At 37.5% G+C, this 14,440-nt stretch overlaps 1 protein-coding gene across 5 annotated transcripts in view; it reads right to left on the bottom strand.

Annotated features, from left to right (window-relative positions):
* ssbp2a (single stranded DNA binding protein 2a) overlaps nt 1–9,988 on the bottom strand; it is a 49,416-nt gene extending 39,428 nt beyond the window's left edge. For 2 of the 5 annotated variants that reach the window (XM_079814782.1, XM_079814783.1), the window contains exon 1: nt 9,784–9,988. In XM_079814782.1, coding sequence (XP_079670908.1) covers nt 9,784–9,836 — 53 coding nt within the window. In that variant the 5' untranslated portion in view covers nt 9,837–9,988. The remainder of the gene's footprint in view (nt 1–9,783) is intronic. The other 3 variants (XM_079814781.1, XM_079814784.1, XM_079814785.1) reach the window with 2 other exon arrangements.
* Between the last annotated feature and the right edge of the window lie 4,452 nt (nt 9,989–14,440).

Below are 14,440 nucleotides of genomic sequence, written 5' to 3'. Positions count from 1 at the left end.
CCATTCGTTAGTCTGGTTGTTTGATGAGAAAAATATGAAATGTAGTTGCAATAAACGCGTTAAGAATTTACAGCTTTAGCAGCGCAGGACTTTTATTCTGCTGTGTGGAACTGAGGAAGAACCGACGATGGAATAGTTTGATCTTCAGCTGACAAATCAGCAGAAAGGGGCATATAATTCCCGCCCACGTGTAGAAATCGAATATTCAAGCTGTTTATAAATTTTTCTACCTCTGAATGAAAAACGAAAAATCAAGGCGAAATCTCGTTTTTCGTTTTTTCTGAAAAAAATTAAAAACAAGCGGTTTTCAAATTTTTCTACTTTCAATATTAAATCAAAAATCGCCTGAACGGATGATACACAGATTTTTATATAGCCTAGTAGCCTAATATAGATTTAGCTATATTACTTGCTCACGCAAGTGGCAAAACATTTAAACATAGGCTATAGCCTAAAATCACAAACATTTTAAATGAAAACTTACAACAGGCTAGACAAAAACAGCCGACTCTCGTCTTTTCTTTTAAAATATTTTTTACAAGGAATCTGCAGGTCATAAAGAAATTAGTTTTTCCACCTCAAAGAAAGGAGTGCTATCGTCACCGTGTCGTTTTCCTTGCTAAAAAGCCAAAAAAGCCATGTGTTAACTTTGAAACAGAGTAGACTTTTAAATTATATGCATTTGTGGTGAAATTACTAGATTTTCACGTCAATACATGTTTATTGTAATGCGAACAATGCACCGTCACTTTAATTCAGCGGGTCCAGCACACCAAAAAATAGACTCGTGCGGAAACGATCGCCGTACTGCTGCAGACGCAACGCTCCTGGAACACACTGACGGACCACATCCATGTGCAGTGTGAAAACTGTAATCCGTTAACACGGGTACGGGAAAAAATACGCACCGCATACACACTGCAAACGGAGTATGTGAGAAACTGGCGTCAGTGGTTCAGGAAGCCTCATTTTGCCATCACTAGCGACCGGGGTGTAGTCCGTTTATAGCCTACACGGTAAAAAAAATTCAGGTCTCCAATTGAACATTTTCTAGTGACTGATCACATCTAAATTTTTCAGTAGGCCAAATTGAATTTCTGTGAATTGATGCAATTTAATTCACAGAAATTAAATTTGGCCAACTAAAAAAATTAGATGTGATCAGTCACTAGAACATTTTCAATTGGAGACCTGTTTTTTTTTTTTACAGTGTACCTTTAGCTTTTTACTCCTGGCAACTGCATTTAGGCTTCAAAATTAATAAAAGTTTTCTTTCATTTGTGATAATTATCTTGATGGACAAAACATGTGTAGGCTATAGTATCATAAACTTTAGTTGATCACAGAGCTTGTTTTTAGCGATAATCCAAAAGCCTATGGGAAAATCCTATTGGGTTTTGATCAAGGGAACCAGTGTGCCAGAGTTAACGAGGTAATAACCATAGACAGTAAAAGAAATGGACACAGCGACTCCATAGACTTCAACGGGGAAAATTGAAGTCAGTTAGAAGCACTCACTTCCTGATGGCTGAGCGTGACAGTGGCAAGTCTTCTAGTAGTTGTGCAAAGTAAAATCTGAATCACCGAATATTGTAGAGACAGAGAGAGTTAGCAGGAGCAACTTTTGATGAAGGAAGCAGGATTTGCGACATCTATATCGGCGTTTATGCCTCCACGTCCCCCCGATTGCCTCATAGACAGTAAAAGATTGCCTGCGAGCTTCTCCTCGGGTCTATACGGTACAGCGCGACAGAGTCGCGTGGTTATGACGCAATCGTTAGCCTACTTATTACAAAAATGGCTTCTACAGGGCGATAGTGTAAGATACAAGGTAATGGAGCCTTTTATACATTCTCGTGTTTGTTTAGAAATAAACAATGGACAAATGGATTCTTTAAACACCTCAGATGTAAAGATATTCGCTGTCAAAGTGAGGCCAAAATGAATGGGAGTCAATGGGATGCTAACAGCAGGTGATGGCTTGGTTAGCAATGGCTGCCCCTATGGAAGCTTTCCAGGGGCTGGATTACCCCCTTGGTAATAACACACAGGTGGAAGTGATCAAAAAACAATGAGTCCAGGCAATGGGTTATAGGAATTGAAGTTCATGATGGGAAAGCAAGGGAGATGGGAGGAGTGTCCTCTGGTGGCGATCATGGGCACTCCAGCTGGATGCAACAATATGGGCTCTACTTTTCCCTTCATAGGCTTTTTAGTACAGGTCAAAGAAATATAACAACCAAAAAAACATCTAAAATTAAAACAAAGTAATAAAGTAAAAAAAAAAAAAATACAAAATTGATCAATTATGTAAACCCTGAATAAATTAGTTAATGAGCACACGATTGATATTGAGCCAGTTTTTAATAGCTAACTATGGACCATTGATCAAAACATTAAATTAAGAAACTCATAATCAATTATAAATAACTTTAACAACTACACATGTTTAGTTGGTTTTAATAACCATGTAAATAAAAAATAAAATAAATAAAATTACCTCACAGCTTGACACTAACTGTCCAATCAATATGAGAAATTATATAAAGAGATAATAATGACAGAAGAGAACAGTGGCAAAATGAGCACATAGTCTCATTAACCTCATCCTGCATCTTCATCCCATCAACACAGTGTTCTTTCCCATTCTCCAGATGAACTGACTACATCCTCATTGGCTGCCATACACTCGCTAGATGCAAACAGAATCATTTCCCAAGAGACATTAGTGAACGGAGAGCAATGAAGTTTGAGGGTGATCCTGTCTGTGGGTATGTGTTTGACACATTAGGTGCAACGAAAGAGAACGGGATAAACGCAAAAAGACAAATATAGAGATAGGTGGAAGAGGAGAGACAGGAAAGCAGGAACTCATAAATGATTAATGATGAGAGCTGATAAGGAGAGTGACATGAGGATAACGGGGGGAAATGATTGCAACCAAGGTTTGTAAAATAGACGACAGATTACAAGTTGCTTTTATTCAACAAAACAGTGTGCATGAAACATCAGTACCTGACATCTTTAACTAAACCTTTGAAAAACATTTATTCACATTAAGGTGGTTTTGACCTTTGATGTGTAGCCGACAATGGCGGAATGCAGGGATGCACATTTATGCACAAGGTATGATACATTTTATAGCGTTCAGAAATATGGGGTCAGTAAAAAAAATTTATGTCTCTTATGCTAACCAAGGCTGCAATTTTATGATCAGCTATTTTTTTTTACAATTTAAAATAACAGTTTTCTTTTTTGATATATTTTAAAATGTAATTTATTCCTGTGATGTCAAAGCTGAATTTTTAGCATCATTACTCCAGTCTTCGGTGTCACATGATGTTTCAGAAATCATTCTAATATGCTGATTTGCCGCTCAAGAAACATTTCTTAGTATTATCAATGTTGAAATATCCTTAATATTTTTGTGAAAACCGTGATACGTTTTCCCCCCCAGGATTCTTTGAATAAAAGCTTCAAAAGGACAGCATTTGAAATAGAAACATTTTTGTAACAATGAAAAGGTCTTTACTATCACTTTTTTCGCTGAATATTCATTAGTTTAAAATTGTGTCAGCTGGAAATTTGGAAAAGCATGTCATGATAAAAAAAACAATGCTTCTTTGTAGCCTTTGAATCAAAACAGGAGAAATGGAGCTATGAAAGAAAAACAGAACAATTTCAGAGGGGAAAAGGCCATCTAGGTAAGTCTAAGGAATGAAACTCATATCCTGTGTGGACAGGACAATGCTACATTCCAAAACATATTCTGGATTAATTAAATTACTCTACTAGGTTTATATGGATCTGGTTTGCTTTCTTCTTTATCATATTGTGTCAATAAAACTGAACAATTTTATAGAAATAAATTATAAGTGCATGTGTTTAATATTTTTAAAGATGAGAAGAAATGGTGTTTGACTTGATCAGATGGTCTGAATGAAAACCAAGAGTTTAGTCCAAAGCATGCTGCACAACACCTCGAGACACAATGCCTTTCTCCACGACAACAGGAAATGCCATCTTATCTTGCAGATGAAAGTATGGAGAAAATGTGCAGCTCTGGAAAAGAACTTACAACACACGCTTAGCAGAAGATCTTAATCTAGTTTACAACTACAGACAATAATGGAGAAACGCTTAACTTTGTTGGATTTCAAACAGGTTAAAGGACATATGGAAAAAGGACGGAAAAAGGACCACGCAAACCGTGTGTGTGTGTGATATGTGAATAAAAAAGGAAGGCTGTATTACACACAGGCTAAAGACAGAGAGAAAGACTCCTAGTCGGTTTCTAAGCCATGCCGTCATGCTTGCTTAACCTTGCAGTAGGGCCGGTGTGATGCCGCTTGCATATCAATGATGGAGAGAAATATCAGAGGCCAACCACTCTGCGGGAAAACTGTTCCAGCAGCAGGAACGACAACACCAGTCATTCTCTTACAAACTGAATACAACTACAGAACCGAGAAATAACGCGTTTCACCACATTAGAAAATACAAAGAACATATATTTTAAAAGCACCATTCTGGACCTTTATAGAATAATATTATAGAAGTATTTAGTGAAACAAAATTTTGATTTGCAGGATTCAAAATTAACTTTTGGCCACACCTGCAAATAGTCAGTGAGTTAAGACAATTTATTGGTCATAAATATTTGATGAAATTGTCAAAAATGTTTTCCAGGTGCTCAAATAGTAAAGAGCATGATGCTGCTGACGCAACACCAAGGTCTGAGTTCCAGAAAATGCATGATTTTTTTTCAAAAAATGCTTGAATGCAGTGTAAAATGTTTTGGATAAAAACATCTGCCAAACAAAGTACATTTTTATCTCAATGACAGCTGAATTATTGAACGTATTGGCCTATCTATGGAAACTGTCCAAAAAAAAAAAGAAATTTCCCAGAATGATATTGTTTCATTATTTTTTGTTGTGGCAGCTCAATGTGAGGAGTATTCCACTTATGGAGTTCTGGAGAAGAAAAGATATGTCAGGCATCCTAGATAAACATCCTATGGTACATTTTCCACTGAGCTAAAAGCTGTTGGAAGACACGTTGTGACAGATGTTTTCTTTAGTGGACAGTTTGTATGTCTTTGATTTGAATGGCTCAGATCGCTTACATCAGTGAGGGTTTAAACCATGCATTTTGTTGCAGTTCCTAATAAAGTTACAGGCCAGATGGCGTTTTATTTACTCACCAAAGCCAATTTTTACTCACTTTTGTCAGCTGTCAAATGGTCATTTGGGTTCTTTTATATATGTAATGAAGCCCTAAAACTCATAGAGAGTTATTGAGAATACTTCACTATGGAAGTCTAACCGCAGTGACTATCTAGTAGGGTAGTTTTAATCCCCTTCCTGATTGTGAAGACTGAAGAAATGTGACTTCTCAAACTGAGATAGACTTACAAACCATTGACTATAGGGTGAGCTTCAATATTTGCTGGTCTTTACAGCGGTCTAAAATCAGAGCAATTTCTAAGTTAAAGGGATAGTTTGGCCCCCCAAAAAAATTCTGTCATCATTTACTCAAACTCAAGTTGTTCCAAACCTGTATGAATTTCTTTCTTCCGCTGAACTCAAAAGATGACGTTTTGAAAAATGTTTGTAACTAAACAGTTTTGGGGCACCATTGACTTCCACAGTATGGAAACAAAATACAGAAGTCAATGGTGCCCCACAACTGTTTGGTTACTGGTGTAGTGCCGAATTCTGTTACCCTAGTAGGCGCTGTAGTGATGGTAGGGTTAGGATTGGGATTAGGAGTAAATCGGATTAACGCAATACAGTGCCTACTAGGGTCACATAATTCGATGCGTCACAGAATTCGGCACAACACCGACATTCTTTAAAATATCTTATTTTGTGTTCAGCAGAAGAAAGAAAATCAAAAGAAAGAGTAAAAGATAACAGAATTTTCATTTTTGGGTGAACTATCCCTTTAAGAGGATGCTTACGATTGCCATTCAGTATACAAGGTTTCCCTTCACTATTGAGCAGGGGTGTCCAAAGTCGGTCCTGGAGGGCCACTGTCCTGCAGAGTTTAGCTCCAACTTGCCTCAACACACCTGCCTGGAAGTTTCTAGTATGCCTAGTAATGCTGCGTTCCAGGCAGGTTTTTGAGCCCGTAAGTTACGACTTCAAACCACGACTCACGACTTTGTAGCGTTCCAGACGCCAAACTGCCTGGAGTGGTAGCTAGATGTAAACAAAGAATGGGGAACCGTACAGCGCTTACGCTCATTTACAATCATTTCTATCGCCAAAGGTGCTTACTCCTTGCTTATTTGAGGGAAACGGAGGAGAAAAAGCGGCGCATAAGGCAAGAGAAGCTGTTATACCTTTTGTTTTACGTTATTTTTATATTTGGAAATGTATTTGGTATTAATTTATTCTTGCACTCAATGGCCTGAAAACTAGCTAACACTAGAGAAGCTGCTGATAATGCATAACATTTGCTGATAAATAACGTTAGAGAAATACCTTATATTTGGTTTTTAATGTACGACTTTCATAAACACTGCGTCCATGGGGGCTGTCATTGTTGCTTCGCGGGCTATGTGACGTCAGAACTCGTAACTGGGAGTACATCGATCTAGTACGAGTTCACGGGTGGGAAGTCACGGGTTTGACTGTCGTTCCAGTGCACTTTCACGGGTAGAAAGTTGGAAAAACACGGGTTACGGGTTGCCTGGAACGCGGCATTAGACCTTAATTAACTGGTTCAGGTGTGTTTAATTGGGATTGGAGCTCAACTCCGCAGGACAGTGGCCCTCCAGGAGCAGGATTGGTCACCCCTGCAATAAAGGGTATGCATTGACGTCATTTTCCCGCCGGAACATGCCCCTTCAGCCGGACTGAGTGGCAGAAGAGCTGCTGCATTACTGGATTTAATAGGGGAAATGCAAGTTAAACAAACGATAACCACTTTAATCTAAAGGATGGATTCATTATAGCGTTATATATTTAAGGTATGATTTTACCCCGAAATTCCACATATTGACACAAAATGATAAACTACACACATTTCGCTGCCTGGAGTCCAATTGTTTCTGTGAATTTCAGCGATCCAATTGCTTCTCTTTTCTGTAGCTTTCGGCATCCTGTCAAAATATAGGATTTCTTGTCAAATCTATTTGTTCAGTCAATCTCAAAGCTTTTTCTCATTTTAGCAGTGTTTTGTGTGTTTTTTGCGACATTCATGCTAAAACCAATGCTGCCACTCTTTTTGCCACTCGGTGGGCATAACCGCAGTCACTCCGGCCGACGGTGATGTCACGAGGTCTATAAGTCTATTTTTTAATCCAGTTATATTGTTCAACTTTCAAGGTTCAAATGCTAAACTAAAATAAAAAAGTTTAGAGCGAGAAATGCGTGGCCCTCGGTCTAACCTCACAGCAGAGAAACAACAATCAAATAGCACACACTGTGTAATTTAATTCCAGGCTTAAAATGCTACTGACTTGCTCATTTATTGACAACACCCAACATACAATACAATGACACCTTCAGCACATTATCTAGCACCTTTAGTGTTGTCTTTGACTATGAATTTAGTATGGAACTGTGGTGTCAGGACTGCTTGTGGTCTATATAAAAAGCTGTTTCTAATACTTATATAATGTCTTCATCTCGTGTGAATGAACATAACTTGACGTGCTGTTCACTTCTCTATGAGTAAAACTTTTTTTAAATGTACCTTTAAAAAATATCACACAACTGGACTACTGAAGTGAGCAGCAAAAAAGAACACCTTAAAACAGATGGTGAAACCAAATTAAATGGTTAAACCCCCAAAAACAATTTCCTGTAGAAATGGAATAGGGAGACCGGGGATGGTTGTAACACGGGTCAGTTGTAACACTTCTGATTTCTCCAATCAGGAACTAGTTACCAATCACCTGATTCACTTCACACATGCTCAGTTTAGTCCTTATTCCACATGTGATAAAGTAGATCCCTGTGGCAGACACAGCAGATGTTAGAGTTGGAAAACCAATTTCGAGGTAAGAAAGTAACTTTTTTTACTTTGTTTATTTTTGCTATGGGAATTTCTGCTCTGTAGTTAAACTCATCAAAGTTAAATTATGTTTATTGTGTGTCTGTGTAGATATTGTTCATGCAAGTTGTTAGTGCTAATGTTTTAGCTGTTAGCTGTAAGGTGAACTAGTTCATGGCTACATGACACTGGGTTAGTTGTAACAACAAGACTCGGGGTTAGTTGTAACAACAATGAAACGTTATAATATACCCCAAGAAAATGTTGTTGAATTTATGTTTTATTTGATTTTCAGTATGCCTAGGTCTTGGAAGATGTTAGAAGAGAAGGGATCAGGTGAACTTCCAAGAGTATACCACCGTGGAAAGAGGGTCTTCACTGAGGAACAAGAATAACATCCTCAATTGTTCAAGTTAAATGTATTATTAGAGATGTCCCGATCAGGTTTTTTTGCCCTCGAGTCCGAGTCATTTGATTTTGAGTATCTACCGAGTCCCGATCCGATACTTCTATAATACATAAAAAAAGAATAAAGAGCGAATTTTTTTTTAATTTAATTCACCTTATTTAACCAATAGCGTCTCTGCAACAAAGTGATGTCATGCCGCACTCGTTGCTGTTTCTGTGTGAGTCAAAGGGGTCTAACTATGTGCCACCGCATAACTATAGATGTGTTAAAAAATTAAGAGAATATATATACATATATATCCGAGTCCTGATCGGGAGGTAACGTCCGATTGCGATCGAGTCTGAAACCACGTGATCGGGCCCGATTTCCGATCACGTGATCGTGCCCGATTTCCGATCACGTGATCGTATCTGGACATCCCTATTATTGTCAATTACTATGACTGAGAGTGACAAACACACTGAGAATGAGAGGTTACACACACACAGACACTCACATCAGTTATATTGAAAAGTCAGTGTTGAATAAAAAGCTTTCAAAATCCATACATATGTTACATTTCACCCCTGTGGATATCATAATGTTACATCTCACCCCAGGGTATGTTACAACTAACCCAGACTGTGGGGTGAATTGTAACATTTCACTCCTCATGTTTGAAACTAAACCATGCACTTTCTGTTTGTGTTGCAAAGATAATAGCTATGTCATTTAATAGCAGACACTTGTAACTAGTTTTAATCACATTTTGAACACACTGGCTTAGAAGTACTCCAAGATAGAGACAGAAAGGTCAAAAATGTTACAACCATCCCGGTCTCCCTATAGCCTACATTTAAGCCTAAATATTTGTCAATTAATAATTAGGCCTACTGTGAAATGATTTGAGCATCCTTACGATTAAGGAAAAAACATCTTACACAGTACCTTTATAAGAAACAACGTAACACAACCAAGCCTGTTTTGTTTACAATCATGCAAAATGTCTAAAACACGGAAAAAAAAGCCGAGACGTTCAGATGGACAGCTGGAAAATAGGTCCCTCAAAATGCAATGAACACTGAGTTACAAAGGAAAAGGGAAGCAAACTATCTGAGTAGGCTACAAGTTAATTGCGTGCTGTAAGATTCTGCCTTTGACTGCTCAAGAACGAAATTATTCTTGATAACCATATAAGCTACATGACCACAGGATTCACTTAGTGATCTAAAAACATTTTCTCATAATGCAGAAAGCGCGTAACTTGAGGAGCAAAGCGTACATGCACCAGCTGCTGTTTTACATGTCTCCTCGGTAAAAATGTGTGTGTGCAACTGCAGATGTGATCGTTAGAATTCCTCCTCCACCGCCTGATCAATATAACTTACTTTTCTCGGGCTTGAATGTCCGATGGCACGCTGTTCTTGCCTTTGGCGTACATGCTTGTACAGACGCGACTGTCACGCACCTGTCAACCCATCACAGCCTCCGTCGAAACAATCTCGTCACCATAGCGACTCAATCAGCTCCTCACTATTGGATGGACCGCGGTGAACAGTCTCTCTCTCTCTCTCTCTCTCTCTCTCTCTCTCTGAGCAAATAACCTGAATGGCCACGCCCACTCAACACCTTTCGCTCTGCATGCAGCCACGCCCCCTGTAATCCAATGAATTCGGAGGGGTGGTGAGCGAGTTCTGACCCAAAGCATGATGTAAAGTCTGACCAAGAAAGTGACTACACAAAATCCAATTAATTTTAGTTACATTTTACCCTCACCAATCCTCACTGTCTCAATTCCTTATAGTTTTAGACACACGTTACACTAGAAATGCACATTTTTACAAAATTACATTACATTAATAAATACAAAAATATCAATTATCATCATCATCATCATCATCATCAACTCTTGAGGTTGGTGACTGTCCTATTGTCCAGTTCTGATTCTGTAGACCTACTGATCTTGGGGCTACAAATTGTAAACTTGTAAGTCAACTAGATGGTATACATGTAGCGTGCTGCCATCTAGTGAACAAAACAATCCACACTTACCACATCATTGGTAAGACCAAGTTTAGTATGCTAAAATTTTATTTTATTTTTTTAAATGGTTTGAGTCATTAAAATCAAGAATTTTGCATTACCATAATCGTGTGATACGACTTTAACCGCTATATATATATATTACGTCTTTAATATATATATATATATATATATATATATATATATATATATATATATATATATATATATATATATATATATATATATATATATATATATATATATATATATATATATATATATATATATATATATAGAAAGGACACCCTTTAGAATTGTTTGGTTTTACGTATCAGAACATAATCAAAATCATCTGGTCCTTGGTAGGTCTTAAAATTAGGTAAATACAACCTCAGATGAACAACACCACATGACATATTACACTGTGATAGAGCCACTTTTAGCAGCAATAAGTTGAAGGAATAGTTTTCATCATTCTGGATGAATTTTGGCCCTCTCTTCTTGAGCGTTGCTTAAGTTCATTGAGGTTTGCAGGCATGCGTTTATGCAGTTTGTTTGAGGTCTGGACTTTGACTGGGCCAGTGCAACACCTTGATTATTTTCTTTTTCAGCCATTCTGTTGTAGTTCTGTCAGGACCACTATAGTCAAAGATGATTGATTGACTATTAGCATATAGTTTGGATTGCCGGTATGGTTCTGTTCTGGGCAAGAACTCCCTGGGCATCCATGCAGCAGCATGGATAAGAGAACGGGTAGCAGCAATAACCTAGTCTGGCTATAACCAGACCAAGCTCAATTTAAGATTGAACATTGGTCTGGGGAGTCTGCTATGTATTTTATACTGCACAAGAGGTGTGATCAACTAGCATAAATTAAAAGACTCTGTACGCAATTGGATAGTCCTTCAACCAATCAGACCACAATAGGCGTGATAAACAAGCATAATTCAAATGACTCGGTCTAGCAATAACCCCCCTTAGGGTAAACAGAACAGAACCAACATAATGTATTGCAGATATCATTAATGTTGATATTACATGTAAGTGATTCAGGAATTTAGTCTGATTCAAGGGAAATCAGAATACCAAATCCTGACTGAACAAGAGGAGGAGGGGTGGAGGAGGGTAAATGGGCTCTGGAGAAATGCGATAGCTGCTGATAGTACTGAGGAGCTATATAAATATAATATATATATATATATATATATATATATATATATATATATATATATATATATATATATATATATATATATATATATATATATATATATATATATATATATATATATATATATATATGCTGTGATAGACGTCATATAGGTAGACGTGATCAGCTGACAGACAGCTGATGTGAGTTTGACTAATGTGACCTGCCAGAACTGACGCTATACGCTTGATATTTGCTGGAGTGCTTGGATCATTGTCATATAGTGACATATTTATCATTTGTGCTGAAATGCTGTGTTTAGTTTTCATCTCACTTGGCGCTGTGCATTTTGGCTAAACAACTTCACTTTGGTCTCGTCTGTCCAAATAAGTTCCAGAAGTCTTGTGGTTTGTTCAGATGCAACTTTACAAACCTAAGCTGTGCTGCCATGTTCTTTTTAGAGAGACAAAGCTTTCCCCAGCAACCCTTTCAAACATGCCATACTTATCCAGTCTTTTTCTAATTGTGCTGTCATGAACTTTAACATATAACATTCTTGTATAATACCATTCTTTGTTGCTTTGCAATTTATCTGAGCATTGCACGGTTTGACTTTGGGGTGAATTTGATGGGATGCCCACCCCTGGGAATATTTGCAACTGTCTTGAATGTCTCGTGAATAATCTTCCTCACTGCTGAATGATGGAGTTCGGAAATTGTTTGGAAATGGTCGTGTAACCCTTCCCAGATTGATGCCAGCAACAGTTGCTTCTATACGATTAAGCTATAGCTTAACCCTTAATCGTCCCTCGAGTAGGGTTTACATTTGAGTCCCTTGGGGTCAGATAGACCCCAAACTTTTACAGAGGAAAATATGGAAATAATAAGGAAATATAAATTTTTTACATGGAAAACTATATATCATTTTTTTTATTTACTTCTCAACTATACATTTATGCTGTGTTTTTGTGGGTATTTGGTAGTTTTTTACCTATTTACTGCACAAATACTTAACTATGTCATAAATTGGCTCATTTAAAAAAAAATGTTTTAATGAAAAAATCACTTGAATGATGATCTTAATTAAATATAAATAGTTTTTGGACATTGCTCTATGTGTTAGAGATAGAATACTGCCATCTGTAGGTTTGTGGAAAAACTTTAGGAATTATAGTTAAAGAGAGAGAGTGCAATGACCACATTATCCACTAGAGGTCCATAGGGAAGTTATGCAAAAGTTAAGCTGCCTTTCATCTTTCTTTTATTTGCCCCTTTCCCTCTCTTTCTCATGATTGTTCCATGTTGCATTTGTGCTATAGTATTTGTCCTTCATTTATGTATGGAATTTTTTTCAGATTTATGCCAATTTTGTTGATTTTATTTGCCAGTTTCTGTAAAAATGCTCTCTGTTGCAGTCACAGACATGTGTGTTTGTGTGTGTGTGCGTGTGTGTATGAGACAGAAAGTTCGTTCCACTTTGTGTTTATGCTCTAGGACCAGATCTTGATATAAATGTAGAAAATTTCAGATTTATACTGGATTTAGTTTATTTTTTTTACAAACAAAGTGAAAAAAAAAGCATTTTTTACATTTTCCCATTCATTGCCAAAATCTAAAAAATGCCCCAGACACCTGTGTTTGTTTGTGTGTGTGTGTGTGTGTGTGTGTGTGTGTGTGTGTGTGTGTGTGTGTGTGTGTGTGTGTGTGTGTGTGTGTGTGTGTGTGTGTGTGTGTGTGTGTGTGTGTGTGTGTGTGTGTGTGTGTGTGTGTGTGTGTGTGTGTGTGTGTGTGTGTGTGTGTGTGTGTGTGTGTGTGTGTGTGTGTGTGTGTGTGTGTGTGTGTGTGTGTGTGTGTGTGTGTGTGTGTGTGTGTGTGTGTGTGTGTGTGTGTGTGTGTGTGTGTGTGTGTGTGTGTGTGTGTGTGTGTGTATGCTTGTTCCATATTGCATTTGTGCTCTAGTATTAGTCCTTCATATATGTATGAAAATCTTTCAGATTTATGCCAGTTTTGTTGATTTTATTTGCCAATTTCAATAAAAATACTCTCTGTTGCAGTCACACACATGTGTGTGTTTGTGTGTGTGTGTGTGTGTGTGTGTACATGTGTGTGTGTATGAGATAGAAAGTTCGTTCTACTTTGTGTTTATGCTCTAGGACCAGACCTTGATATAAATGTAGAAATTTTCATATTTATACTGGATTTAGTTAAAAAAATGTACAAAAAAAGTGAAAAAAAAAAAACATTTTACACTTTCCCATTCATTTTCAATGTGGGGTCAATCTGACCCCGAGGGACTTAAATGGTAAAAAAAATTTTTACACACCTTTAGAACAACCAAATCAAGCCCAGATTTTTTGTGCATGTTAAGATAGATTATTTAGGAAACATCACAGAGTCTCATGGCCCTGAGATGAAGGGAACACTTTTTAAAAATGGAGAAAAAGTCCAGTGGGGTCAGCTGGACCCCGAGGGCCGAACAAGGGTTAAGGATCCTCAGGAGCTGAAATTCAAATATGATAAGGAGCAGTTTCTGACATGCACTGTGCTATAGACAAATCACAACAGACTGGACCATCTGACCAATCAAAGCAGAGTAGGCTAGAAAGGAGGGCTTTAGAGAGTGAGACCTTGATTGAACCATTTCAGACACTGTGAGAAAAGAAGTTATGCTGCAATGAGGAAATGAAAGTGTTTTTTGACTTTGGATGCATGTAAACCTATTGTAGGAGAATTTAAAATGGCATAATAGGGGCACTTAGAATTATTTTTTAATAGGCTACTCATACATTGTATGGCAAAAAGGTTTATTCTAAATGTTATATAAACTGCATATAGCTTGTTTGTCCACAGTTGTAAAGTAGAACGACAGC

This window comes from Gobio gobio, assembly GCF_949357685.1.
Source record: "Gobio gobio genome assembly, chromosome: 4".
NCBI lineage: Eukaryota > Metazoa > Chordata > Actinopteri > Cypriniformes > Gobionidae > Gobio > Gobio gobio.
Note: the sequence above shows the minus strand (reverse complement) of the source record. Positions and strands in the feature narration are given on the sequence as shown.